This window comes from Temnothorax americanus, unplaced genomic scaffold (genome assembly GCF_048541705.1).
Source record: "Temnothorax americanus isolate GAGA-0224 unplaced genomic scaffold, ASM4854170v1 Scaffold57, whole genome shotgun sequence".
NCBI classification, from domain to species: domain Eukaryota; kingdom Metazoa; phylum Arthropoda; class Insecta; order Hymenoptera; family Formicidae; genus Temnothorax; species Temnothorax americanus.
The window spans coordinates 871840-898606 of NW_027509721.1; the positions used below are offsets into that span (position 1 = coordinate 871840).

The 26767-nt window shown below is 35.0% G+C and overlaps 1 protein-coding gene across 1 annotated transcript in view; it reads right to left on the reverse strand.

The window, feature by feature from the left end:
• Positions 1 to 9: 9 nt before the first annotated feature.
• The window catches only part of Sdk (sidekick cell adhesion molecule), a 30372-nt gene continuing 3614 nt past the window's right edge, over positions 10 to 26767 (reverse strand). The window contains exons 2-33 of the mRNA XM_077419658.1: positions 17850 to 17945; positions 16728 to 16907; positions 16433 to 16646; positions 16149 to 16322; positions 15799 to 16007; positions 15470 to 15620; positions 14737 to 14864; positions 13282 to 13401; positions 12752 to 12907; positions 12478 to 12604; positions 11869 to 12170; positions 11430 to 11615; positions 10959 to 11264; positions 10394 to 10720; positions 10019 to 10215; positions 9623 to 9832; positions 9053 to 9307; positions 8716 to 8944; positions 8121 to 8423; positions 7682 to 7862; positions 6568 to 6783; positions 6295 to 6491; positions 5907 to 6103; positions 5531 to 5770; positions 5109 to 5306; positions 4864 to 5005; positions 4294 to 4572; positions 3885 to 3905; positions 2572 to 2729; positions 2258 to 2420; positions 1809 to 2131; positions 10 to 1730 (exon numbers count right to left, since the gene is read on the reverse strand). Coding sequence (XP_077275784.1) covers positions 1488 to 1730; positions 1809 to 2131; positions 2258 to 2420; positions 2572 to 2729; positions 3885 to 3905; positions 4294 to 4572; positions 4864 to 5005; positions 5109 to 5306; positions 5531 to 5770; positions 5907 to 6103; positions 6295 to 6491; positions 6568 to 6783; positions 7682 to 7862; positions 8121 to 8423; positions 8716 to 8944; positions 9053 to 9307; positions 9623 to 9832; positions 10019 to 10215; positions 10394 to 10720; positions 10959 to 11264; positions 11430 to 11615; positions 11869 to 12170; positions 12478 to 12604; positions 12752 to 12907; positions 13282 to 13401; positions 14737 to 14864; positions 15470 to 15620; positions 15799 to 16007; positions 16149 to 16322; positions 16433 to 16646; positions 16728 to 16869 — 6294 coding nt within the window. The 5' untranslated portion in view covers positions 16870 to 16907; positions 17850 to 17945 and the 3' untranslated portion in view covers positions 10 to 1487. The remainder of the gene's footprint in view (positions 1731 to 1808; positions 2132 to 2257; positions 2421 to 2571; positions 2730 to 3884; positions 3906 to 4293; positions 4573 to 4863; positions 5006 to 5108; positions 5307 to 5530; positions 5771 to 5906; positions 6104 to 6294; positions 6492 to 6567; positions 6784 to 7681; positions 7863 to 8120; positions 8424 to 8715; positions 8945 to 9052; positions 9308 to 9622; positions 9833 to 10018; positions 10216 to 10393; positions 10721 to 10958; positions 11265 to 11429; positions 11616 to 11868; positions 12171 to 12477; positions 12605 to 12751; positions 12908 to 13281; positions 13402 to 14736; positions 14865 to 15469; positions 15621 to 15798; positions 16008 to 16148; positions 16323 to 16432; positions 16647 to 16727; positions 16908 to 17849; positions 17946 to 26767) is intronic.

Consider the following 26767-nt stretch of genomic DNA (forward strand, 5'->3'; position numbering starts at 1 on the left):
AAAAAAAAAAAAAAATGATAATAATAATAATAATAATAATAGTAATAAAATTATATCTAAATGCATATAGCGAGCCTCGCGTAAAACGAATGATTTATGAAATACGAATCGGTAATAGTCTTTATTTTATAATTAATATGCAATCGTCGTAGTTCCATTCGATATTGAATTTTGGACGTATGTTAAACGAGAATGTTTAAGAAGATGTGAATATTGCGTCTCAGTAACTATGATATATCTATGTACAATAAAAGCTCCATATTTATTTGCGTATTTCCTATAATATTCACGGACCTAAGATGATCCGCTTATTGCAGGATACAACGAGGATAAAAAAATAACATTTCTTAATAGTTCCTAGAAGCAATTCTTATTTTAAAATAAGAAAAAATTATAGGAAAGATATATATACATTTTTTTTATTTTTTATGTGTGTATATATATGAAAAATAAAAATTGTGTTTATGTGTATGTGTAAATATATAAATTATAAAATAAAAATTAATATTAAAAATATATATTATACATATACTTTTTTATATCTTTTATACTCTTTCTACATATATTTTATTTTTCGGAATCGCAATTTCCACGTTTATGACGGTTTAGCAAAATGTAAGTCCCGCGAATATGGAGCTTTTACTGTATATCACAAAACGCGAATAGATATAGTCCGCTCAATACAATGTGTAGTAGCATTATACAAAATCTACATTCTTACGGAAAGATATATAACATATTTACAAGCGTCTGACGTAGCGCAAGTACGCCAGCGTAAGAGCGGATTTTATACAGTGTCCCACGTACAGTGTCGCGATTTTCACAATAAAAATCCTCAATGAATTGATAAGATGATATGATAGGCCAACGATTGCAACGTTAATTCTGAATTGATATTTGCTTCTTTTGAAAGCTCTGCAATATTGCGAATACACGATAACGCGATTATCCGCTCACAAATGCGTCTGCGATAAATACCTTCGAAAATGACAAGACTCTCAAAACTGAATTATGCGTGTAACCGTGTACCTATAATCGCATACCTGAGAGGTAGAACGGGAATAAGACCGAAATATCTGTCGAAAAAAAAGGAATAATTGGACTTACACTCTTCTACTCCGCAGGCCCGAAATTTGTGAAACATTCGTATGAGATCCGTATGCTAGCTGTTTGGATCCTTAAACTAATCCGAGAAAGTACAAAAGTGTCTATTAAATGCAAATGAATGTCTTATCGAGAATTATAAATAATATATATATCAATATATCACAATACGAAGATGCCTCAAGCTTCTCATAAGTTTGCTATAAGTCTATGCCGTCAGCACGCGCGAAACACGTGTTTCTCCGACGTAAGTCTTTCGCTCTATATGTATATGTATAAAAAAAAGAGACTTTGCTCGAAGCGAAGTAGTTGCGACGGTAATTTTGATATCGATATATGAATAAGAAAAAAAAGTTTCTGTCTAGTCTTGGTAATTCGGTTAATTAAACGAACGACGAGAAACCGGGTAGCGGCGCTCTCGATCTGGCCATGTTGTTCATGATAATCTGACCGCCGTTTAGACTAACGACCGCGCTGCCTTCCGGCTCAGAGTCCGTGTACGATGAATAGTTCCGGACGGGTTTCTGCCGTTTCCACGACTGTCTCAACGAGTCGTTCACGTTCGCGTAGTGATTCACGAAGGAATGTGGATCGGACTGCACGCTCTCGTTCTCGCTCTCAGAACCCTGTGAAACAAAAGCAGGATTAAGATTCTCTTCGTCAGAGAATCTTACGCATTGTCCTACATTTTAACGAAGAATCACCTGGGAATCGGTGGAACTGATTTCGGAGGGTTTCTCCGTGACGCTGCTGTCGTCGGGATTCTCATCGTATCCCTTGAGACTTTCCTCGTCGCTGTGATAGGCGACCGATGCTGGGGAAGGCCTGGGGGGCGATTTGCCAAGCATCGTCGGTGGTGGAGGATGCATCGCCTTCCGGGCCAACGTATTCCTCTTACCCAGAGTGCCGCTTGCCGTGTTAACGGAACCACCTCCGCTCTGGCGCGATCTGTACAATTCCAGGTCCGACTCCTGCCTGTCATCCGCGTCCATCGCCATCGACTCTTCCAGAGTCTTTTGTGCCTCTTCTGTAATCATTTATATTAATATTATAAATCTATCTGTATCGAATTATATTACAGAAAAGCGATCTATTAACATAATCTAATTTTTCATAATTTAAAATCAATTTATATATGTTAAATTCAACTTACGTTTGTATTTGTAGCTTTTACTTTTCACACATAATACTGCTATGACCATAATGATAATTATAATTGATATAGCGGCTAAAGTGACCATGAACCAGGTCTGCCTGTAAAACGGCCTGTGCTGCAGATATGCGTATTCCAGGTACAGTTTCGATGGCGTCAAAATCTGCATAGCGATAAAATGATTTTATTGTATTAGTAAAATGTACCAGTTCGCAACAAATTTTATCTTCAAAAATAAATATATAAAAGTGTAATATTCAAACAAGTAAATTTAATGTCCAGACGAATAGCTGTTTCTCTTTAATTAGACTTACCGTTTCAGAGGAATACGCTGGATAGCTAATTCCATAACGATTGTACGATATCACTCTGAACAAATACGATGTGGACGGCAGTAAGTTTTGATAAGACACAGTATACTCTGTCAGTGGTCCGTTGCTAGTACGAACTATTGTCTGCCAGCGCGTATCGTCTACAATTACATACATAAACTACTTTATAATCTTTAAATTAGTAGGCATTTTCTAAAGGAAAAAAATTATTTCATTTGGGTACGCATATCACGATTACATAATCAATTTTTTAAATACAGGATCTCATTTGTACGACAGGATTTTTCAGTAGCAAATTCTTCGATCAATTTCGAGTCAACTTTTCCTCAAAACTGTTATTTCAATATTGTGCATCTCTATGAGTGATTATAAATAAAATTTTGCAGCAAAAAATCAACTTTATATAATTTACTTATTACAGTAAAAAAACATAATTTATTTAAACTAACTGAAGAATATATATATATATATATATATATGATATAACACAATTAGACATTCATTTTTCTTTTGAGATTTAACTCGCCAGAAATCCTCCACTTTCAATATTATTAATCACTCGATTAACTTAGCCCTGATATTTTTCTTAAAGAACAGTTGATTTCAAATTAATCAGAGAAGTATTGCTAAAAAATAATGCGATAGAAATGAGATACTATGTATAACAAATGGGTAGCTAGGAGTTCGTATTATTTTGGTGACTAATTGGTGACTTTAACACTTTGAGTGCCGTCCGTTTTCTGCGTAAAATTCTTTGAAGAGTAAGTAATCGGTTATTCTCAAGACTCCATTTTGCTATTATATGACATATGCGGAAAATATATGTCGTGTGTATATATCGTCTGCACGCAAAGTGTTAAAAAAATAAGATTAATTGCGGCGGAGAAAGAGGGGGCGATCTAAATAACAAAAATTGCGGCGTTCCCAACAGATAATACAACAAATCATCACGCTAATATAATCAATCACTGGACCGTTTCTTTGTCAGGACAAGTATACACGATATGTTATAGCGCTATATATATATATCTCCGAAGTAATATTAAATAAGTTGATATATCTTCAGTAAAATTCTGGTTGAACGTATAAAATGGGTTTCTGGCGACGTCATGCTATGACATTATCATGCAAATTATTGGAAATACCAAACGATCACGGCACATATGGTATGTACATGTATAGTAATGTACAACGGGCTGTCAAAAGCGATATTGTTACGCTAACGGGGATCTCACTATAAAAATCATCTAATGCAATGACTGACGCTCATTGTAGTTACGTGCGTTGACACTTACAATGCTGCCATTCTTCCATCGCTACAGTTATAAAAAAGACGGTATTAGTGTTAGCAGAACCGATAATCGAATCGGACGCGAATGTGAAATAATATGACGAATTACGCGAAATTTGTTTTATAAATCACTCTATGGTTGTAAATTATCGTTTTGTAAAATTGCAACGTTAACAAATATGCACGATGCGCCGAATTTATTTTATAAGCTAGATAAATTTATTTTATAAGCTAATTAAAAAAATTAGTTTACATTAAAATTATTAGACATTTTTAATTTTCTGCCGTTGCAATTTCGATAAACAGTAGCACAAAATAGTAGGAAATTTTGAATAGATCTCGTAACAGGTTTTTTCGACTCCTGTTATGTAACTAAATATGTAACAACTATTGTATAAAGATCGTGTATTTACCTTTACGACGAGTCTCGATGTAATAACCGAGTATAGGACCTTTGCCGGAAGCCCCGTTGGTCCACTGCAGTTCCACGCTGGAAACCGTCTTGGTCACGCCGAGATTGCTGGGCGCCATCGGCGAACCTTCTTGCGGACCAGTCGTAACATTGCCGGATACCGGCGGTCCAAAGTCGATCGTTTGCGCGCGAACCATAAAAGTATACGTCACCTCCTCCTCCAGCGGCTGGATAAGAAGACTCGTCTCCGTCACTTTTTGCTTAACTTGTTTACTGAAACCTTAAATAAAACGTCGACAAGTCAGCAAAAGAAAAGGATATGAAATATATCGTAATATCTTTACGAAGTGACTCTAATACGCGCATGAATTTTTCTCGGAATAAAATTAACTCGTTCATTTATAAATAATATATAATATACGTAGATATATATTAAGTAAAGCGAAATACAGAATGCTCTGATGATTGTAAATCGAAAAAGTAATAATAGTGTATAAAAAGATAAAGTATAAAGTTAAATTCTTGATGTCAAATACTGTGATCTTTTTAAAGGAACATTAATTTATCTTACGGTCGTTTTGCTCGGCCGTTTCATATGTGACAATGTAACCAACTATCTCGCCGTTGCGTAATTTCGGCGGCTTCCAAGAGACGCGCAAGCTGGTCATGGTAATTTCGTTAAATTGTAAATGATATGGCGGTCCTGGTATGTCCTGCAATTACATCATGTTTAATTTAAATACCGTTTTGTAAATATTCGAAGTTGAAAATCTCGATATTGTTCGAAACAGTTACGACGCAGCGTCAGAAAATTACCTGTTTCGTTCTCACAGTAATTGGCGGAGATCGTGGGCCATCTCCAGCTGGATTAAACGCTAAAACTTGTATGCGATACTCTGTATACTTGTCAAGAAAGACTAAATTGTGCGCCAAACAAGACGCTGGAACAACTTCTATCTCTTCCTCCTGTTTTTTCTCTAAGTCCTGAGGAGAGTCAGTCACCAAATAAAAAATCTGCAATAAAACAAATATCTGTTATAATAAATACAAAATAATACAGATAATGAACAAAGTAAGACTGTAGTATCAATTTACAATAATTAATCTATACTTAATATAGGCAAAACAAAGAGCTATTAATTTGCCATGATTATAATCTATTATTGAGTTTATAAAAGCAATATATAGAGCGATTAATCTGTTGCTAATTAACTGACAATGAGCGAAATAATTATTACCTTATATCCTAGTAAATCACCATTTTGCATATTGGCTTGGGGAGGTTTCCAACGCAAATGGACTTCGGTGGAAGAGATGGGCTCGGCTTTCAGGTGTTGGGGCTCTCCCGTAGGAACCGCTTCCCCCACGTACACGGTGACCGGCGGACTTGGCGGGCCTTCGCCTTCCGAGTTAAATGGTAGCACTACAATCTCGTAATATCGGTCCTCTGTTAAGTCGCTTAAAACCATTTTCGTTTGCTGCAACAAAGTGAGGGTGGATTGCGTTAGTTAGAACCAAAAGATACATACAATCGATCTTGATATTATATCATAAATTTAAATTGACATTATCAAGAAAATATATCTATGTTTTAAAGATATATTATACACTCACTTTGATTCCCAGAATCTCTTCTTTCGGCGTTGCCTGAAGAGGCGTCGGGAAATCCGATACCGGCTGATAAACGATACGATAACCACCCGTTTCATAATCACCGCTCCAATGCACTTCGTCGATCATGTTCCAATGAACTTCGACGCTGGATGTTGTTATCGGTACAACTTTCAGACCAGTGACACCCTTTGACGGCGCTGTAAGAAATGTGATATTTTTGCCAGTGTTAAAAAATTTGTTCGAAGAAAAGTGGAAAGAACAGAGATTTAAAAAATGCCGAGAAAGAATTTAAATTTTCGTTTCCTGTAATTTTCCTAATTTTTCTAATAAAGCTGTCCTTTCTAATGTTTCATTGAGCGTCTCGTATTATTTTATCTTTGATACATACCTGCAGGCAGAGTTTGTACTTGAGCGGACTCATTACTCCACTCTGAAGGACCTATGTCGTTGGTAGCCTGAATGCGAAACTGATAGTGCGTGTAAGGCTTTAAATTGTTAGCCGTGTAAGACGTCAGAGTGGGCTCCACTCTCTCGGGGATAATTTGGAACGGTCCGGAATTCTCCGACTGTTGCACTGTGTAATATCTATCGGAACAAAAGAAGGGATTGATATGAAGTTTAACAGGTAGAGGTCGATCGTATGCGAGAAAGATATTAGTACCTTAACGGTGCAAAACCGTCTCTGCCTGGCGTCCAGTTAAAAGTGATCTGACGACTCTGGATCTGCGATTTGCTTACTTGTGGTACTGACGGCGCTTGAGGACGTTCTCTGTTGTTCGTGGTAAATACAAGCGCGTAGGCCGTCTTACCCCAACCCAATCTCGTCTGCGCCGTCACGGAGAACATGTAATACTGCTCGGACTCGAGTCCGGTGGCTCTGCAAGTGATTATCGTGATATTTAAGGAGGTTGTAAGGAGAATCATGTCAAAAATTGCAAACAATTTAAAAAATGAGCTTCTTTATAAATAATGTCAACATGTAATTTTTTTAGATTTTTTAACCCGTTAGTTTCTGAGAACATTTATTATACATATAACAAAGTACGAGATCTTTTTATGAGTTCTAATGGGAGACTCAATGTAGCATATTAATTATCAATTAAAATGACTATTAAGAATGTTAAGAACTAAATAAATTTATGTTTAATATATAAAGAATATCATACTAAAAGTATCTTCAAAAATTTGAAAAATATAACCACATAGTTTTTTCGCGATATTAAAATTTGCACTACACAGTAAAACTGCAGTAATAAATCGATATCGATACGTGTATTTAATTGAAATTTACTTAAATATCGCAACAAAAATTTAGCATAAAATAAACAAACTTTTTTTATGTTACACCTGAAATACGTCGGTTTCAAGTGCTCCGCTGTATAAAATACATGTAGACAATTATGCGATAAAACTTTTACTGTGACATAAAAGTAACATTACAAAATCTTGAACTTTGTTACAAATATTTTCAAAAATTAACTGATAAAAAAATCTAAAAAAATTTACACTTTAACTCACGATCTTATTACTATTTTTAATCGATCTAATCCTAAAATAATCTTTTACATTTCAATCTAAAACATGGAAATCTTATGATTTAAATCGTAAACTGAATAAAAATTTTCTAATCTAATATTTTAGAACTCACATTTTTAATTTTTATTTTATTTTAAATCTGTAAATTTGAGATGTAACTTTTTATATAAATGCGATGTAATTAGGTCTATAAAATCCCAAGCAAGTACAGATAAACAAAGGGAAAAAAGTCTTTGTACCTGAAGGTTCTGTCTGACGCCGGGAATTCTTTAGAAAATTGGCGATCTTGGCTGTTGTTTAAATGAAACATGACTTTGTATGCAAGAATCTCTCCGTTGGGATCCTCTGGTGTGTCCCAGATAATACGCGCTGTGGTCAAACTCACGTCGGGAAAAGATACATTAGACGGTGGACCAGGAGCTGTGATACAAAACAGAATATTATAGAATTATCATAGAAAATTTCATTCTTTAAAATATTAATTATAGTATTATCATTGAATTTCATTCTTTTTGGCTTTACTACATGTTACAATTCACATGTATATAAAACAAAATATACATTTATTGTACTACATCATAATAATTATATTATTAGAACATAATCTGTGCCACACACGTTATATCATCTCAGTTGTTTTTGTTAGCAAAGATTCAATTGCAATAAATTTTCACTTACTGTCTTCAAAGGTCTGGACTCTCACAGGTGGGATGCTCAGTGCCCCATCACCAAGTCTCGTGTAGGCTAAAACCTGCACGTGGTATTGGACAAACTTGCGAAGCTCCGTTAAGGTAGTTGTGAAAGTGGTATTGCTGGGAATATTCTTGTACTGGAAGGTCGATCTGGAATTCGCGCCGTAGTATACCTTAAAGCCTTCGATCTGCCCATTTTGATGTTCCATGGGCACGTCACCCCATCGCACTAAAATAGTCGTAGAAGATGTCGCATTTGCTTCTACGTTAATCGGCCCCAGAGAAGGAACTGAAAGATGTCATGTATCTTTACAAGGTGTGTGAAAAATGTTTCACACAAAATCGACTGTATCATCTGTTTTGCAAATGTTTGAGTTTCAAGAAATAATTACATTAATGTCAAATCAATTATTAGAAACCAACGTACATATATATATTAAAAAAAATTATTTTATTTCTAGTTTAATTGTACAACTTTATTTTTCTAACGTTCTTTTAAAATAACTATATTCGAAAAATTGCATTTTGAAGAGTTGCTTCCTTTTTGCGTAACTACGTACTTATATATATAAAAGACATACCTGATTCACGAGTTCGTTCGATGGCTTTTGGACTCGTCATTGAAGAACCGACGTCGTTGAACGCTTGCATCACTATTTCATAATCAGCGTACTCCTCCATATTTTCCAAAACGTATGAATTTGCGGTGTGATCGTCGATAATACTACTCTTTGAGACGTTCGATCGCACTTCCGTATAAGTAACATTGTATCCTCGTGGATTTCCGTACCATTCTATTTGTTGCAATGGCTACGCAGAAAACAATACAGTTTTTACAATATAATCTCTCTAATCGTTATTCTTCGTTGATAATTAATATAGAGATAATATTTTTTATAATCCGGTAACGATACTTACAATCCACCTAACACGTAACTCGGTGGCATTCATCGCGCGGACCGTGACGTTTTTCGGGGGATGAGAGGGTGGTGCCTGAATCGTCTGAAACTCTTTGGTCGGCTCGGAAGGCTGCGAAGCACCGACGACGTTGTTTGCAATTAAACGAAGTTTGTATTGCATGAAGGGAGTCAAACCATCGACGGTGATTGTACTAGCGTCGGGATCGGACACTTCGTAGATATTGTACCACGTCGAGTTTCGCGCCGTTTGTGCCTAAGAAATCGACAACAATTGATCTCGCATATTACTTCTTTCGATTTATTTTCTGTTTTTCATCTATCGCGTTATTCTATCACATTAAATTTTTTCGATTGTCTTAAGAATGAATCTTATAAAATTCATGAATTAGTACTACTGAGAACGTGATATTTTTCAGATATTTTGAGCCTTAAAAGAGTAAATAGATAATAAAACATTCAACATAAAATAAATTTTACTTCAACAAAATTTTATTATATATGAAAAGATGTAACGAGAATAATAATTTTAGATTATTTCAAAAGGAGTATTGACTGTAGATTGACCAACCTGCACTGTCCACTTTGTGATGGACGAGTTTCCGTCGAATCCCGGCGTGAACTGTAACACAATGGAAAACGCATCTATGTTGGATAACGCCAGCTTTGTAGGAGGTTCCGGTAGCACCGGTTCGATGCCTGATTGTATGGTCGCCACTTTCGGTTTACCGGGTCCAACCGATGTCCAAGCGCTCACTTCAAATTTGTAGTGGGTCAGTGCCTAAGAAAAGAAAAAAACAAGAATAAATAATAATTATATTTAATTCTTACACTTTTAAATTATCTTGTTTGTAACTTGATGATTTTTAGACTTTTTACTATGTTTCTTTTCTATAAATTCATGCTGCTTGAAATTGACCTAGTTTACATCGATCACTTGATATCACTAGTTTACATCGATGACTACCTGAAGATGCTCCACTTTAGTCGATAACACATCCGCCGTGAAGTTTTCGACGCGCAAAGAATCTGGAATGTCTTTAATCATGTATTTCAGTTGATAATGTGTCAATATTCCGTTGGTCTCTTTGGGGGAACCCCACTTAACCGTTAGCGCACGATCGCTGATATCTTCAAATTGTAGATTCTCCACTTCTTCAGGTACTATAACAGATTATAAATACATAAAAATAAATAATATCTACAAGAATAATTTTATTCGTATCTATTTATTATATAAAGTAATTGAAAATGTGCCAAAAATAACTTTTCAATTAAATCATCTTTATAAATATAGCAATATAATTAATAATTTTCAAGTAGTTATTATAGGTAAACATACCATCTTCACGAGTGTGAATTTCAACGGGCGAGCTTCTTTCACCGTCACCTGGATCGGTGAAGCAGAGCACCGTGATATTATACAGAGTGTACTTTCTTAAACCTATGATAATAGCGTTCTGCTCGGCGAGCGGATCAAATAAACTCGGCGGCACAGTCATCGATTTGTATTCATTCGCTTCTGTAAAATTACCACCGATCCAGGCTTGCAATTTGTATCCCTGATTAATACCATTGATATTTTGAGGATTCGGTGGCTTCCACCAAACTTTCACCGCCGTTGAATTGAGTGCTTTCGCTTTTACATTTGTGGGAGGTGCTTCCGGGACTGTAAAAATTATTTTTTTCAATTTTTAACTGATTTATATAACATTCTAGAGTAATAGTATGTTAATCCATTATATTTTAATAAGTTAATTTATTTACTATGTTAAAATAATAAAATAGATCGTTTAAATTAAAATGTTATAAAATTACAATATTGTAAAGAATAAAATTATAATTTAATTTATTTATACAATATTATAGAATTATATATATCTTAATTAATTCCTAGTATTAATTACCTCCTTCCTTGGTTTTTATTTGCAAACCCTTCGAGTATACACCCACGCCTTTTTCATTATAAGCCGCTATTTGCACTTCATAGTCCTTCCATGTAATTAAATCTGTAATGAGATAATTTCTTTGCGCTTCATTGGTAATATTTTGCACCGTCCACGGGCTGTCGTTGTATCCGAAAAGCGTGTATCTCAATATATATCCCAAGATATGACCATTTCGGTATTCTTCCAGCGGAGGTTGCCATTGCGTTATTATTTCTGATGACGAACGTGCTGAGCCGACAAAGCCAATCGGCGGACCACTGGGTGCTAAAAATGAAAATAAAGCGTTTAATGCTATATCGAAATTGCACATTAGAGATCGGTCCATAAGTTTACCCGTATTTTGGTAAAGATTCACTATAGCGAGGAAAATATATTATATTGTTATTTCATATTGAACTAATTACTTGAGCAATCTTCCTAATCACTTACGTTCTTGAGGTAGAACGACGATTTCACTGGCTGCTGACGATGGACCTTCGCCGACGCTATTCTCGGCGCTAACACGAAATTGATAAGACGCCGCGGCTTTCAGGTTATTCAACAATACCCATCGACTGGTTGCGGACACATTATCGCGTTCGGTGATCCAATTTAATATTGGGTCGTGTATAGGCCCTATTTACAACATAACACATATTATAAATTAAATATATAGAGATATAAAAATAAACAATCATAATATCAATTTTATAATTAAATCTTCTATTGAAAAATTATAAAGTGTTTTTTCTGAACACACATAATATTCATGCGATTATGTATATTCAAGAAATATTAACATGTCAGAAAATATAAGTAGGTATAACATTAATACGTATTCAATTATATTTAAAGTACATTTAAGTTTTTATATTCAGATTACACTTACCCAGGTCGGACACCTCTCGTCTCTGGATTATAAATTTCTTAGTAGGGCTGTTGCCGTCAAAGCCGGGTACCCACGAGACGTTGATCGTGCGCGGCGAGATCTTTTCGACCCGCGTGGCCATGACGTTGATCGGTGGGAACGGCAATTCGATCACGCTTAAACGAGCGGATCGCGTTTCATTGCCACCCGGTGACACCACCGAGCAAGTATACTCGCCCACGTCGGAAGCTCGAACGGTGACGATCTCGAGAGTGCCATCCGATCGCATCTTCACCCTTTGACTCGCTTGCGTGTTTATCACTCTGTAACAACAAAATGTATCACTTTAAAATCTTCAAACGTCAGAAGAATTACAGGATTTTGTCCTCCCGATTCGAATAATTTTGCTGGTTCTATAAATCAACAATTTAATTGATAAAATTAACATATTCGAGGTACATAATGTAAATAATTCTTAAATATCTTAGATCAATCAGATTTTAATATCGATGTTTTGGAGAATAACACTTCAACCATAGATAAGTTTAAAAAAAAGTAAGCTATTACATTTCTAATCTCGAACTGTTCAACTGACGTTATTTGCATTATAATATTTCTCCTTATACGTACTGTCCGTTGTGAAACCATGCCATATCATATACAACGCTGGGATCGTTTGAGATTTTACACTGCAATTCGGCGGTACGCCCGAGAAGCACGGACGTATCAACAGGTGGTTGGATAATTTGAGTCCGAACTGTAACACAGATACAAATTATATACGACAAACTGTGCAATGTTTCCAACGAAATTCGAGCAAAAGAATCGATTTCTATCTTGAGAAAACATGCTTTCATGATTCGCTTGAGCTTTTTTTTTTATAAACATTTGTCTCAATAATCACCCATAACAGTCAAGTATGCCGATCCGTTAACAGAGCCGGCTTCGTTCGCGCGGATGCAAGTATATTTTCCCGCGTCATTCGGCTTCACCGCCGCGATTAAAAGATCGCCATTATCCAAGACTTGTACTCTCCCGGCAATCTCCACAGGTATCGTATCTGTTGCAATCAAATGTAAACATTTAAACATTTAAACATGTAAACGCGCGGGGAGATAGCACTTCGTAATAAAGGAATATATTTCCAAAGTTCCGAGAATCGCGCCGCGGGCAATAAAAATGAATAAAATAAAAGACTTAGAGCACAATTCCCAGAACTTCAGAAACATCCCTTGTGATATATTAATCTTATATATCTTACAATTAATTTTATAAAAATCACACACACACACACACACACACACACACACAAATAAGTGTAGCAACCAAATTAAAATTTATATAACATATTTATGTTATATATGTATACACACATATACAATAATATTATATAAAAAATAATAATTAACTATAATTTAGCTTTGATTTAATTACCGTTATAATACCAGGTGACATTTGGCTTAGGCGACGCAATCGCATTGCAACTCAGAGTTACATCTTTGCCATCTAATACTGTTAGATTCTGTGGTCCATTTTCCATTATCGGTCCAGACGCTGTAAATTACAGAAATTTTGTCATTAATATCGAATCTCTTTCCAAATGTTTTCTCACAACGTGCAAATGAAAAAAGGGTGATCAATCGCCGCTTGCAATATTAAACCCATCTGTAATTCTCACCTCTTCTCTATCTCTCTACGCTGATTTCAAAAGACAAAAGCTTATTTTTAAGCATAACACAAACACATATTTAATAGCAAAACTACGCAAACTTATAACTAACAGTAACAATAAGTACAGTCATATTTAATGATAAATGCCGTAAAATAATCGCTAAATGCTAAATGCTAATGGCACTTATCTTGAGACATTCATAAAATCCAGAAAAAAATTTGTCTTATTGAAAATATATCTCTAATGTTTGAGAAAACAGGACGTGCATGTCAGTGTTACTTGCAATGTCGCAGACGCGTGCTAAAGATTATTATTTCATTACGGCAAAATACGGCAAATCGTTCCATTTGATGTTTCTTCAAAAATATCGTATAGAAAAACATTCAACTATATACAATTACAATCACTAATCATGAAAAAGAGAGTAGAATTGGTCAATGTTTTTCGCTAAAATTCTATAAACTATAATCGTGGAGCAGTAATAAATATTCCAAAATGCTGACATGGTGCTGTTTGTCTTATCAGAGCTACACGCAAATTTGTCACTAGAAAAAGCAAAAAATCGTGAAGTGAAATTTATACGCAGTCTTTAAGCATGTGCCGAAAATGATAATAAAAAAGAAGTGTGGAAATCTCGCTGCAATATTCTTACTGTTTGGATATTGAGAGAACATAAAACGGCGATCAGACTGGCGAATTCTGACTACATTGTAGCCAGCCGCCCAGCGGGCAACTCTGTTTCTCAATCTGCTTCCTAATCCTTTTTCTGTGCCGCACACAAAAAACACGTCATTTATATTAACTCTGCTTGCGACATTATTACGTCATACGTGAAATGTCCGCGAAAAACGCGACTCAAAAGTATCTTCCTTTAAACAATATCTAACATATTTGTATATAACTTAGCAATCTTGCTATTAATATAAGAAATTATCTATGTTATGATTTATATTATACGCTGGCCAAAAAAAGACAACAAATAAACAACATATAAATTGTAAGCTCACCTGATATTCGAAACTAAATTGTACACTTGCGTTATTTATAATTTTTCATTATCTCCTCTGTTTTGCTTATAAAAATCTCGACTTATATAAAATAAAAAAGATTGTATTGATATTTTAGTCGCGTGTTTTGCGAACACTCTGGATACAGACTGATAATTTCACTATTTTTTAAATTTCGCAATACATTATGGAAACTATAAAAAAACTTACTTTTCGCTTTCAGCCAGGTATAACTGGACGATTCGCCGGCTTCGTTAGACGCGAGGCACTGAAACATCCCTGAGTCATCCATAGTTAATTTCTTAATCGTCAGTGAGCCGTCTTCTTCCATCATGTATCTGTAATAACACGAGTAAAACAATAATAAAATGCTTAAATATAATTTTCGAGTTCTGATTTCTTCTTATATATAGGCGGAAATGAATTTAAATAATTAAAATTATAAAATATTTTCCAAATTTAATCTTTCTTATTTCAAATTATCTTTTCTTTAATGATAATTCCTTTAATATTTTATCACATATGTATATTTTTTAATTTGTAATAAAAATATCTAGAATAAAACATTTATTTCTCACTCATCACTTCCATGTGAAACAATTATAAATTACAGGAAAAAATTCCAACAGAACTGATAAATATAAAAAATTAATTTCGCCGCCAGTGATTAAACAGCAAGTACTGATTTATTCCTCGATTAACTGGCATAAATGTACAAAATAGCACTACGTTTCGAACTGATAAATTAAAATAGAACTGATAAATTAAAATAGAAATAATTAAAAAGCTTCTGTCTCCGTCTCCGTCTCTCTCTCTCTCTCTCTCTCTCTCTCTCTCTCTCTCTCTCTCTCTCTCTCTCTCTCTCTCTCTCCCCCTCCCTCTCCCTCTCTATCCTTTTCTCGGATTCTAATGATCACAAAGGCAAATATTTGCCGAGGCGTACCTAGTTCCCAGTAAATGATCGATAGGCTCGGCATTACGGAACCAACTTATTGTAGGAGACGGCACGCCATTAGCGTCGCATGGTAACGTTACCGTGGACCCGTAATCGCTTAGAGTTTCCCTTTTCAATTCTGTTATAAATGTCGGTTTTTCTAGAAAAGCATAACGACAAATTTAAGAATGACTCAGGCCTATTTTTATTTTCAGTGTTGTATTCTTACTTTTTAAAACATAGTCACAAGACTATTTTCTTATCGGTATTTTACTGAATTATTCACATATTTAATATTTATCATCTATATATATATGTTTATTGTCGATCACGCTTACCATATACAACGATTTTAGCGCTAGCATTTACAGTCGGATAACCACCACTGCGCAAGTCCACGTGGCAGGAGTAAATTCCTGTGTAAGTTATGTTGGCTGAAATCAATGCGAGTGTTCTGTTCCAAGAATCGTTAAAGCTATACGATATCCTAGAGTTTTCGATCGGAATGCCGTCTTTCATCCACAAAGTCCTTAGCTCGTGAAGCGATCTGAAACGATATTAAAGCCTCGATATTAAAGCTACAATTCCGAATCTTCTGGAGTTGAAAGAAAACATTGACGACATGGTTTGTGCATTAAGAAGAAAAATCATCACATGCAGCAAATAATAAACAAAAATTCGCGAATACCTGGCATTTGCGATGCAATTTAAATGCGTGACATCTTGATCCTTGATTATTTGCGTGTCCTGCGGCTTGACAATTATGGTAGGAGCTACCTCCGCGTTCGGATCACCGGTAACTTTCAATTTGAAAAACGGACTGATCTCCTCCTTGCCCAATTGAGTGTTAATAGCCTTCGCTCTGTATCATCAGAAAGGTATAAGTGTAAACTTCGTTTGTTAGGAATTTTAAGACAGCGATGTTGTGCGATAAGCTACTTCTGCGCACTTGATTGCATAAATTATACAAACCTGTATGAGCCTTCATCGTTTTCCGAAGCGTTTAGTATAATTAACGTGTGATGGGTCGTAGCGTACTTTATGCCGTACAAAGGAGTCCCGTCCGAGGAGAACCATGTTACGTCAGGGGTGGGATGGCTTTCAATCGGAGGTAGTTCCAGAATCGCGGCGCTACCCGACTCGACGGTCACCACTTTCTCCGTGAGATCGTCGAATGTTCCCATATCTGAAGCGAATCAAAACGTCGATCTGTCGTCAATCCGTAATCCGCAACATAGATATATATCTTTGTTGAAATGATACTCACAAGCTACGGCGAAGACAAGACGATCGCTGAATATGGACCCCACGTCGTTCGTTGCGACGCAATGATACACCCCAGCGTCCTCACGCCCTGTCCTCTGAATACGGTAGTAAGGCCCCGAAGTGAGCTCGACGTTGAGAGGCATTCCGTCTTTGAACCATTTGTACTTTGGTTGAGGATTGCCTATGAAGATGACACAAAGTTGTACATACCTAAGTAATTTTTCTCAACTGTTTAGTCTAAAAGACAGTTAAAGAATAAAAGGTTTAAAAATTGTGTAAAGATAATAATTAAAAAATGCACAGGCCACCTCTCTCATTGACAAGTATACTTCCTTTGAACTGTGTAAAAGTGACTATTTGTACGATCTTCAGTTGAAGACTAATTTAACGTGAAGAAACTCGTGAATGATTCAATGCAAAGTCACGGACGATGCTACAGCCCGCGAGCTATCTAATACCATTAGTACAGGGTCATACGATTGAATTACATGACGTTGGACATTGATAAGGCTTCATCTGGCCACCGTCTCATCCGCCTGTACGTCACCCGATATTTCTGCAGGACAATGAAACGCCATGCGGCGAACCTTATCGATCCTCGATGCTGCTGCGGTCCTTACCTTTCTCTTTCGCTCTTTCATATTTTGTTTATTTTTTTTATTCAAAGTAATATATTGATTGTATACTTAGGCACTAAAACCCCGAGAAATTTTGACAATTCGTACAAATTGATGCCAGAATAGCTCGAACTATTGGCAATTGGATGAAATGGATAAACAAAATGGTAATAACAAATGGGTTTTTATTTTTATCGCATATTTAGAAAGCAATAAAACTAAATTTGCAGTATCTCTAAAGATCTTGCTACTTAAAGCTATCTTAGTATTGAATTAAAGCAACAATTTATTTAAAAAAAAAATCAAATCTTTATCTGTTCAGAAAGATAAATTCAAAATTTTTACAAGTGTAAACAGAGATGCGCAACACTTTCCAAGATTCAAGAGTTGTTACTAAAATTTATTACCGGAGTAAATTTTCAAGAACTCTTTCTCTATCTCTCTTTGTTGTCCCTACGCCAGGAAATTTTCAGAGAAAGCCCATATGTTACGGTTGTGATTCCTACCTCTCGCTTGGCATTGCAGAAACTTTGTGCGATTCTCGCTAAGTATATTGCCACTGCTGGACGGTTGATTGGTGAAGCGCGGCTCCTGAAGTGGTTCTGCGAACAGAGAAACGTTTTCTTCTTCAGATCGATCTCGCAGAGACTGATAGAAGCCTTATGGCGCCACAGATTACAGATTAGTCTTGCAATTCACAAGTATTATAAGATTGGTTTATAAGTAGTTTGAATAAAAGTATAGTGAATATAATAAATGAATCATGTACATGCAAAAGGCGCCTGCAAAGTCATTGTCATGATGTCTACCTAATACCTACAGTAGAAACAAAATAATCAGAGCGCAAAAAAAATAAATCATAAAATAAAAAGTGAATAGAACAAAAAAAATAGATCGTAGGACAGATGTAAATTAGGTAAAGTCTACCTATCATATCCTAAGACGTCTTAAAAATGTCTATGTCCCGATTTTGGACATGCGTGCTGTCTGATTAACATAAGAATGTACAATAAGTACCTACAATATTGATTAAGTTTATGAAAAATAAGACTCGATAAAACGGTAGCAGCGAAACGAAAAGAGGGGAATAAGAAGAGAGATTTAACGTCACAAAGTAACTAATAAATTAAAATATTTAATTGCGGCGTAAGAAGAGGCGGCGGTATAACGATTTAATTGCGGAATTTAATTTTTGAAGTTCGTATGGCAGATTCGATCTTAATCTCGTGTGATTACACGTGAATTCCATACGACTGACCGACCGACAGCCTGAGTCATTGCGAGTGCGAGCGTGTACGAGAGACGTAATAATTTATTACGGTGCTCCAAAAAGGCTGACGAACGAGAGGAAAGAATGCGAACGAACGGCCGCGGATGCCGAGGTGCCGAGTCACATGCAACGCACGTAAAGCCGACACGTGCACCCGCCCGTATCCACCGGACGTTCCACGCTCTGGTGATCTTGACACGCGGGTACACCGCACCGGTGTGTCGCAACCCCCCCCTCTCGTCGTTCCCCGTAGAACTACGGTTTGGTCGTGAACAAAAAGAAGCGAGGTAACGATTTAAGTCAAGAGAGCAGAGCTTTCAAGAAGGTACGCCAGCCGATTTTCAAGATGCAAAACTCTTTATTATAGTTTTTAACCGGAACAGTTTAAAATATTTCCACACAGACATTTACTTATATAATTATCTTTAAAGTAGAATACCTCGATGTGCGCCTTTCTATAGATATTAGTAGCTTTGAACAAATTAAGTACACTTCGAACGCTTCCTGATTTTCATGACGCAAAACTAGTTCTCTAAACAGAACAGTTTAAAAAAAATATCCGAAAAGATTTATATGATCATCTTTCTTTAACCCAGAAATGGGGACCTAAGGTGATTTTTGTATCCCAGTGTCGAAAACATAGAGCTTACGTCACAGTAATTTTTTTTATGAATCGAGAATCCATACCTACGTTTCATTCAAAAATTCCGAGACCCAACCCGCATAATAGAAAAAATTTAAGACTTGTACATTCATAGTATAGACCTATTGAATCTTGTTGGGGTGTAGACATCATTCCATCAGGTGACCGTTTACGTTATACAAAAGTTAATAAAATATGATAAGAATTTATATTATAAATACGAAATAATAATATGAGTTACAAGTATATATGTAATATGTTTATAATAAATAAATAATAATGTATAATTAATTATAGGTAACAAATAGAAAATAGAAAAAATTAAAAATAAATTTAATGAAAACATAATATGTGCAAATACTTAAAAAAAAATAACAATAAATAATAAAATAAATGGTTATAAATTTATCTAATGCAAAACATGGTTTGTTAGTGATAATTTTGTATATATTTATTATACTTCAATCCGATTAATACATAAAAGATTTTAGGGAGAATCAAGTTTTTATAAATATTTATTTTCATTTAAAAGTAATTTATTAACTTATATTTTTATATAATATAATAAACAAATATCATAAAAATAAATTATTTTTAATAATTCTGGAGCAAATACAATAATTCTGAATGATTTCATATAATAGCGAATAGCTTTATTTTAAATTGCTATCAAATTGATATTATATAATAATGTTCTTTTTTCTAATAACTATTCTTTTTACGAACCTTTAAATGTGGAATCCTATCACAAAGCAATACATAAGCGCTTTATTAATTAAGATCTCCAGTTTTTAGAAATACTATCAGTATATCATATACTAAATTGCTTAATGTGTCGTTTCTTTCGTTTTTTAATTTTTTTTCCAGAAAATGTTGATGTCAATCTATATTGTCCTTAAATACTAATAAATTACAAAACAACCAAAAATGTGCAATATGTAATTAATAACAATAACTTTAAATTAGGGTGTAAAAATGACTTCAGGTAATCATGCAACAAAAATTAGGCGCCCATTCCCGGGTTAAAGCAAGGTATCTGTCTACGAGATAAACTCGAATAATATTTTACATATAATATTTAGTTTGCACAAACTTGCATGTATTTGCGACTTCTGCTGATTTGAACCGCGAATTTATGATTTATGATTTATGTGGAACATTCTTTAGAACTTTAGAGAAAGTTCCTACGGATGTATAAACAATAACAATTCACAGGCTGATGACGATTGCGGGCGACGAGTTTGCCGCGCGCATCGTTATACCTTTCAACCGGTAATTCATTCCGACCTGATGCACCGCTTGATGCACAGGTCCGCGTTCTAATCACACACACGCGGTACAATCAGTCACGCCGTATCGTAGGCGGATTCTTAAGAACGAACATCGTGTAATCGCGTCGCACCTGGGCCGCCATAAATATCGATTCGGCCCGATAAGCACCGTCGACGAATGGTACTTATACATGATATCGCTGCCACATATAGCAATAATATGTGACAAGTCTCGTAGTTTGAGTTTTTTTTCTAGACAAAAATGTTTTTTAGATGACTAGCAAAAACGAAAATTTACCGAGAGCTGTGTTTTGCGGATCATATAAATTGATGATGAAATTATAGTCTGATTAATCCATTAAGTTCTAGAAGGCGTCTACGCATATTTCTGTGTGTGTGTGTGTGTGTGTGTGTGTATGTGTTTTAAATTTATCCTAATCAAAGTTTTTGGACCGCAATTGATATTTAGGGATCAAGAGAGTAGCTCTAAAAATTTAGTCGACGATAAGGTGGGATATTTAAGAAAAAAGATATAAAGGTAAAAGTAGAGATTTTAAAAATCTACCTTTTTGAGTAGAATTTTTGTTATAGGTCACTTAAATAAAAATTATATCGATTTATTCTATTCAAAAAGATAGAGGAAAGACCCCCTATTATGAGACAGGATCCTAATATGAGATATTTTAAGCTAAAAGGCCTTATAGGCCCCATCTTTTGATCCCACCATGTAAAAATGTCTCATAATAGAGGTCTTTCCTCTAGACTAAAAAATCATTTATTAATTGAATATATGTCAGTAAAAAAACACACAAAAACAAATGATGTATTAACAGCATTAGTCTAATTGGAAATAATTTTGTTAATTCAATAACAGTATTAGTGAAGCAACTCTTTTTATCCCTAAATGCCAATTTTAAAACTAAAAATTTTGATTAACCCGAGTTACAAGAATTTAAAACAAAAAAACGCGTAAAGGTTTCCTAGGATTTAATGGGTTAATTTTAGACTTTACTTTAACAGAATATGTTCACGCGAGCCTTAATTACAAATTATAAAAAAACTTAGGTGTATATAATGCTAAAGATCGGACAGTAACGCACGGTAAACGCGCGTGCTTATCCTGGTTTAGGATTTTCTAAAAACACGGATCGGTATGACAATCAAACTAGCCGCACAGAACCAGCCGCATTCAGGGGCGAATAGCCTCTGCGGGCCCCGGCGCAAAAAAATTTGCATTTTGCATTTAAATTAATAAAAATTTTACAGATCAGTTATATAAAGAATACACATAGTCGCGAAATTTATTTCAAGTGCATCTGAGCATGCTGAGTGAAGAAATTTGCGATTTTCCCGCATTTTCCATTACGCGTTATAGAGATTCGTGACATATATTGAATATAACAATTTTTAGTGGTCCTGTGCCACTTCCGTATGAGCTGGAGATTGTTATACAAAGAATAAACAATATGAAAAAAATTATTTCATGTGCGTCTGAGCATGCAAAGTGAAGAAATTTGTGATTTTTCTGCATTTTTTATAATAAAATCGCAAATTTCTTCACTCTGCATGCTCAGATGCACTTTAAATAAATTTTTTCATATTGTTTATTTTTCGTATAACAATCCCCAGCTCATTTAAAAGTGGCACAGGACCACTAAAAATTATTATAGTCAATTTTTTCGCAGTTTTCGTTACGCGTTATAGAGATTTGTGACATATATTGAATTTAATAATTTTTGGAGGTCCTGTGCTACTTCCGTATGAGTTAAAGATTGTTGTACGAAGAATAAACAATATGAAAAAATTTATTTAAAGTGCATCTGAGCATGCTGAGTAAAGAAATTTTCGATTTTATTAATAAAAATGCGGGAAAATCGCAAATTTCTTCACTCAGCATGCTCAGACGCACTTGAAATAATTTTTTTCATATTGTTTATTCTTCGTACAACAATCTCCAACTCATACGGAAGTGGCACAAGACCTCCAAAAATTATTAAATTCAATATACGTCACAAATCTCTATAGCGCGTAACGAAAACTGTGAGAAAATTAACTATAATAATTTTTAGTGGTCTTGTGCCACTTTTAAATGAGCTGGGGATTGTTATACGAAGAATAAACAATATAAAAAAATTTATTTAAAGTGCATCTGAGCATGCTGAGTAAAGAAATTTTCGATTTTATTAATAAAAATGCGGGAAAATCGCAAATTTCTTCACTCAGCATGCTCAGACGCACTTGAAATAATTTTTTTCATATTGTTTATTCTTCGTACAACAATCTCCAACTCATACGGAAGTGGCACAGGACCTCCAAAAATTATTAAATTCAATATACGTCACAAATCTCTATAGCGCGTAACGAAAACTGTGAGAAAATTAACTATAATAATTTTTAGTGGTCTTGTGCCACTTTTAAATGAGCTGGGGATTGTTATACGAAGAATAAACAATATGAAAAAATTTATTTAAAGTGCATCTGAGCATGCAGAGTGAAGAAATTTGCGATTGTATTATAAAAAATGCGGAAAAATCGCAAATTTCTTCACTCAGCATGCTCAGACGCACTTGAAATAATTCTTTTCATATTGTTTATTCTTCGTATAACAATCTCCAACTCATACGGAAGTGGCACAGGACCACCAAAAATCATTAAATTCAATATATGTCACAAATCTCTATAACGCGTAACGAAAACTGCGAAAAAATTGACTATAATAATTTTTACTGGTCTTGTGCCACTTCCATATGAGCTGGAGATTGTTATACGAAAAATAAACAATATGAAAAAAATTATTTAAAGTTCATCTGAGTATGCAGAGTGAAGAAATTTGCGATTTTATTAATAAAAATGCGGGAAAATCGCAAATTTCTTCACTCAGCATGCTCAGATGCACTTGAAATAAATTTTTTCGTATTGTTTATTTTTCGTATAACAATCCCCAGCTCATTTAAAAGTGGCACAGGACCGCTAAAAATTATTATATTCAATATATGTCACGAATCTCTAATAACGCGTAATGAAAACTGCGAGAAAATCGCAAAGTTCTTCACTCAACATGCTTAGATGCACTTGAAATAAATTTTGTGATAATGTTTATTCTTTATATAACTGATCTGTAGAGTTTTTATTAATTTAATTGCAAAATGCAAAATTTTTTGCGCCGGGGCCCCGCAGAGGCCCTATTTGCCCCTGAATGCGGCTGGTTTCTGTGCGGCTAGTTTGACTGTCATGGATCGGTCTTTATCTCGAAGTAACTTATAATATGTTTGTGTCGTTTCATCTGTCATTTTTGCGAAGAAAAATTCCACCTCGAATTAACCAAAGTATGCTCTGTTCTCCTTTGTATCCCTCGCATTCCTCATCTCGTCAACATAACGGAGCACTGGAATCGTTAATGGAGAATTCACACTGCGTCCGATGTTCGACGTACGACGATCCGACATCCAATAGGAAATTTTTATCTCTAATAATAAATTCTGTTATTGGATGTCGGATCGTTGTACGTCGAACATCGGACGTGATCGGACGCAATGTGAATCCTCCATAAGTCTCTTGAACGCGAACAAATTAAATTTTTTTTACGATACAACGGTTTATCTCCGCGAAGGCAACTTGTAAGGGGAACGAGGTTTATATTTTATTTTTAACGTCGTTAGCGTTGCAGGTGCCTCGCTTAACGAGGATTCAGCTGAAGGATCCAGTTTCCGGATCTTATCTCCTTATCGCGCATCTTGCGAAAGCGTGATGAGGTGACACCGTGACGCTAATCGGGCGCTCCGCGAAAATGCGCAATTCAGTAAAAATGCGTGTGTAAGGAGACACATTGAACACCTAAGAATAAACCGGCTAAACCATACATTTTATGCGCCCCTATTTAACTGCCGTTATTTATTTCAAGCTCGTTGCAAGCTCGCTCTCCGCCGAGCAAAAGAACAGGCACTTTAAAGCTAAGAACATTTCCTAGAAGAATTCCTAGAATGTGCGCACGGGGGATAAAATAAATTATGCAACGTTCTTTTTGTTAAGGGGATCCTAAAGCCGTCTGTAATACCGGCTTTCTTTTCTTAGCACTAATCTTTTAATTGGCTTTATAGAAATGCAAAATTCTTGTCTAGAATTAAAGTACGCATCAAAATCTAGGTCATGGTGGTCGAATTTATATCAAAAACAAAAAAAAAATTAATATTTTTGTAAATTTTTGGTAAACGTGACGACAATATTTGCTTTGTACAAAAATTCCACAATAAATATCCACAAAGTTAGACCGGCATGACCTAGGGACAACATGTAGGAACAATATTGTGTAAATAGAACTAAGATTCAACGCCTAGAAAAAAAGATTAGTTTAAATAAACTTTTATATGTGCAAAAGCACATTCAGGTTGATATTGCGTGTAGCGAGAGATGGCGCAGCAATCGAAACAAGGACAGATGCCTCTCGTTAGACAAGGACAGATATAGATATATGACATAGAAAACAGGATTAAAAATGTTGACATTACCGACATCGAGGAAGTTCGGCCTTCGCTTTAGGATCCCCTTAAGGTATTGCTAAATGCGGCAGGAATAAGATATGTGTAATCGCACTTTCCAAAGATTCATGAGATTCATGAGTTGAGTTTTCCCTAAGTATTCGATGAAGTTCCAATCATAACTACATCTGCGAGAAGAAAAATAAATGTCGATTTCGATGCAGAAATAAAAATGCATTCGTAACGCATATTAAGACCTTTATTTACTTTAAACAGACTTTGGACGGTTTCAACTTGTTGTGTGTGTGAAGCTAGCGTCTCATTTTGCGGAAACTCACAAATTATTGAGAATTCTGACTTCCTTTTCAATAGTTCTAGAGTTCCTGCTAGTTTAAACAAATAGTTCTGGCTTTTAAAGCCAAAAAACGCGTCAGTACAAACTGAGACGCTAGGTTCACGCAGCGTCTCACTTTGTCCTACACAAGTTCCACTACTGTATTTCATCAGATTTTGCGAGATCTATAGTTCTATAACAGTTCTATAAAGAGTTCTGCCATATAAAAGCAAAAAAATTAATTATAAGGTACTATAAAAAATTACAATGTAACGAGTATACCGAGTTGAGACGCCAGTTGAAATCTCGGAGTTCCGGTTTATGTAAAATATTTTTCGAGTAGTTCTGAGCATATTGAAGCATTTTTTAAAGAGTTCCAAGCGTTAAAATATTTGTGTTACATTTTAAAAAATTAATATTAACCGAAAAGTAATCATGACGGAAAACGATGAAACACTATGCGAAATCTCGGAGTTCCGGTTTATATAAAATATTTTTCGAGTAATTCTAAACATATAGAAGCATTTTCCAAAGAGTTCCGGGCATTGGCATTGTTGTATAATTTGTAAATAAATTAATAACGCTCGAAAGTCAGGAATTTATCGAAAATAGGTGAGACGCTGGCTGTATTTCGACAGTTCTGCGAGTTTTATTATAATTTTCGTACAGTTCTGAACGTGTTCTAACGTTTTCTAAAGAGTTCTGGCAATAAACATTATTTAATCATTTTTTAAATAATTTTTATCGCCCGAGAAAGACGCATTTACGGATATATGAGTGAGACGCTGTAAGAAATCTCGGAGTTCTGGCTTATATAAAATATTTTTCGTATAGTTCTAAATATATAAAAGCAATTTCTAAAGAGTTCCGGACGTTGGCAATGTTGTATAAATTAATAACGCTCGAAAGTCTGGAATTTATCGAAAGTAGGTGAGACGCTGGCCGTATTTCGACAGTTCTGCGAGTTTTATTATAATTTTCGTACAGTTCTCAACATGTTCTAACGTTTTCAAAAGAGTTCTGGCGATAAACATTATTTAATCATTTTTTAAATAATTTTTATCGCCCGAGAAAGACGCATTTACGAGTATATGAGTGAGGCGCTGTAGGAAATCTTGGAGTTCTGGCTTATATAAAATATTTTTCGTATAGTTCTGAACATATAAAAGCAATTTCTAAAAAGTTCAGGGCGTTGGCAAAATGTTGTAAAATTTTTAAATAAATTAATAACGCTTGGAAGTCAGGAATTTATCGAAAATAGGTGAGACGCTGGCCGTATTTCGACAGTTCTGCGAGTTTTATTATAATTTTCGTACAGTTCTCAACGTGTTCTAACGTTTTTTGAAGAGTTCTGATGATAAACATTATTTAATCATTTTTTAAATAATTTTTAACGCCCGAGAAAGACACATTTACGTATATGAGTGAGAC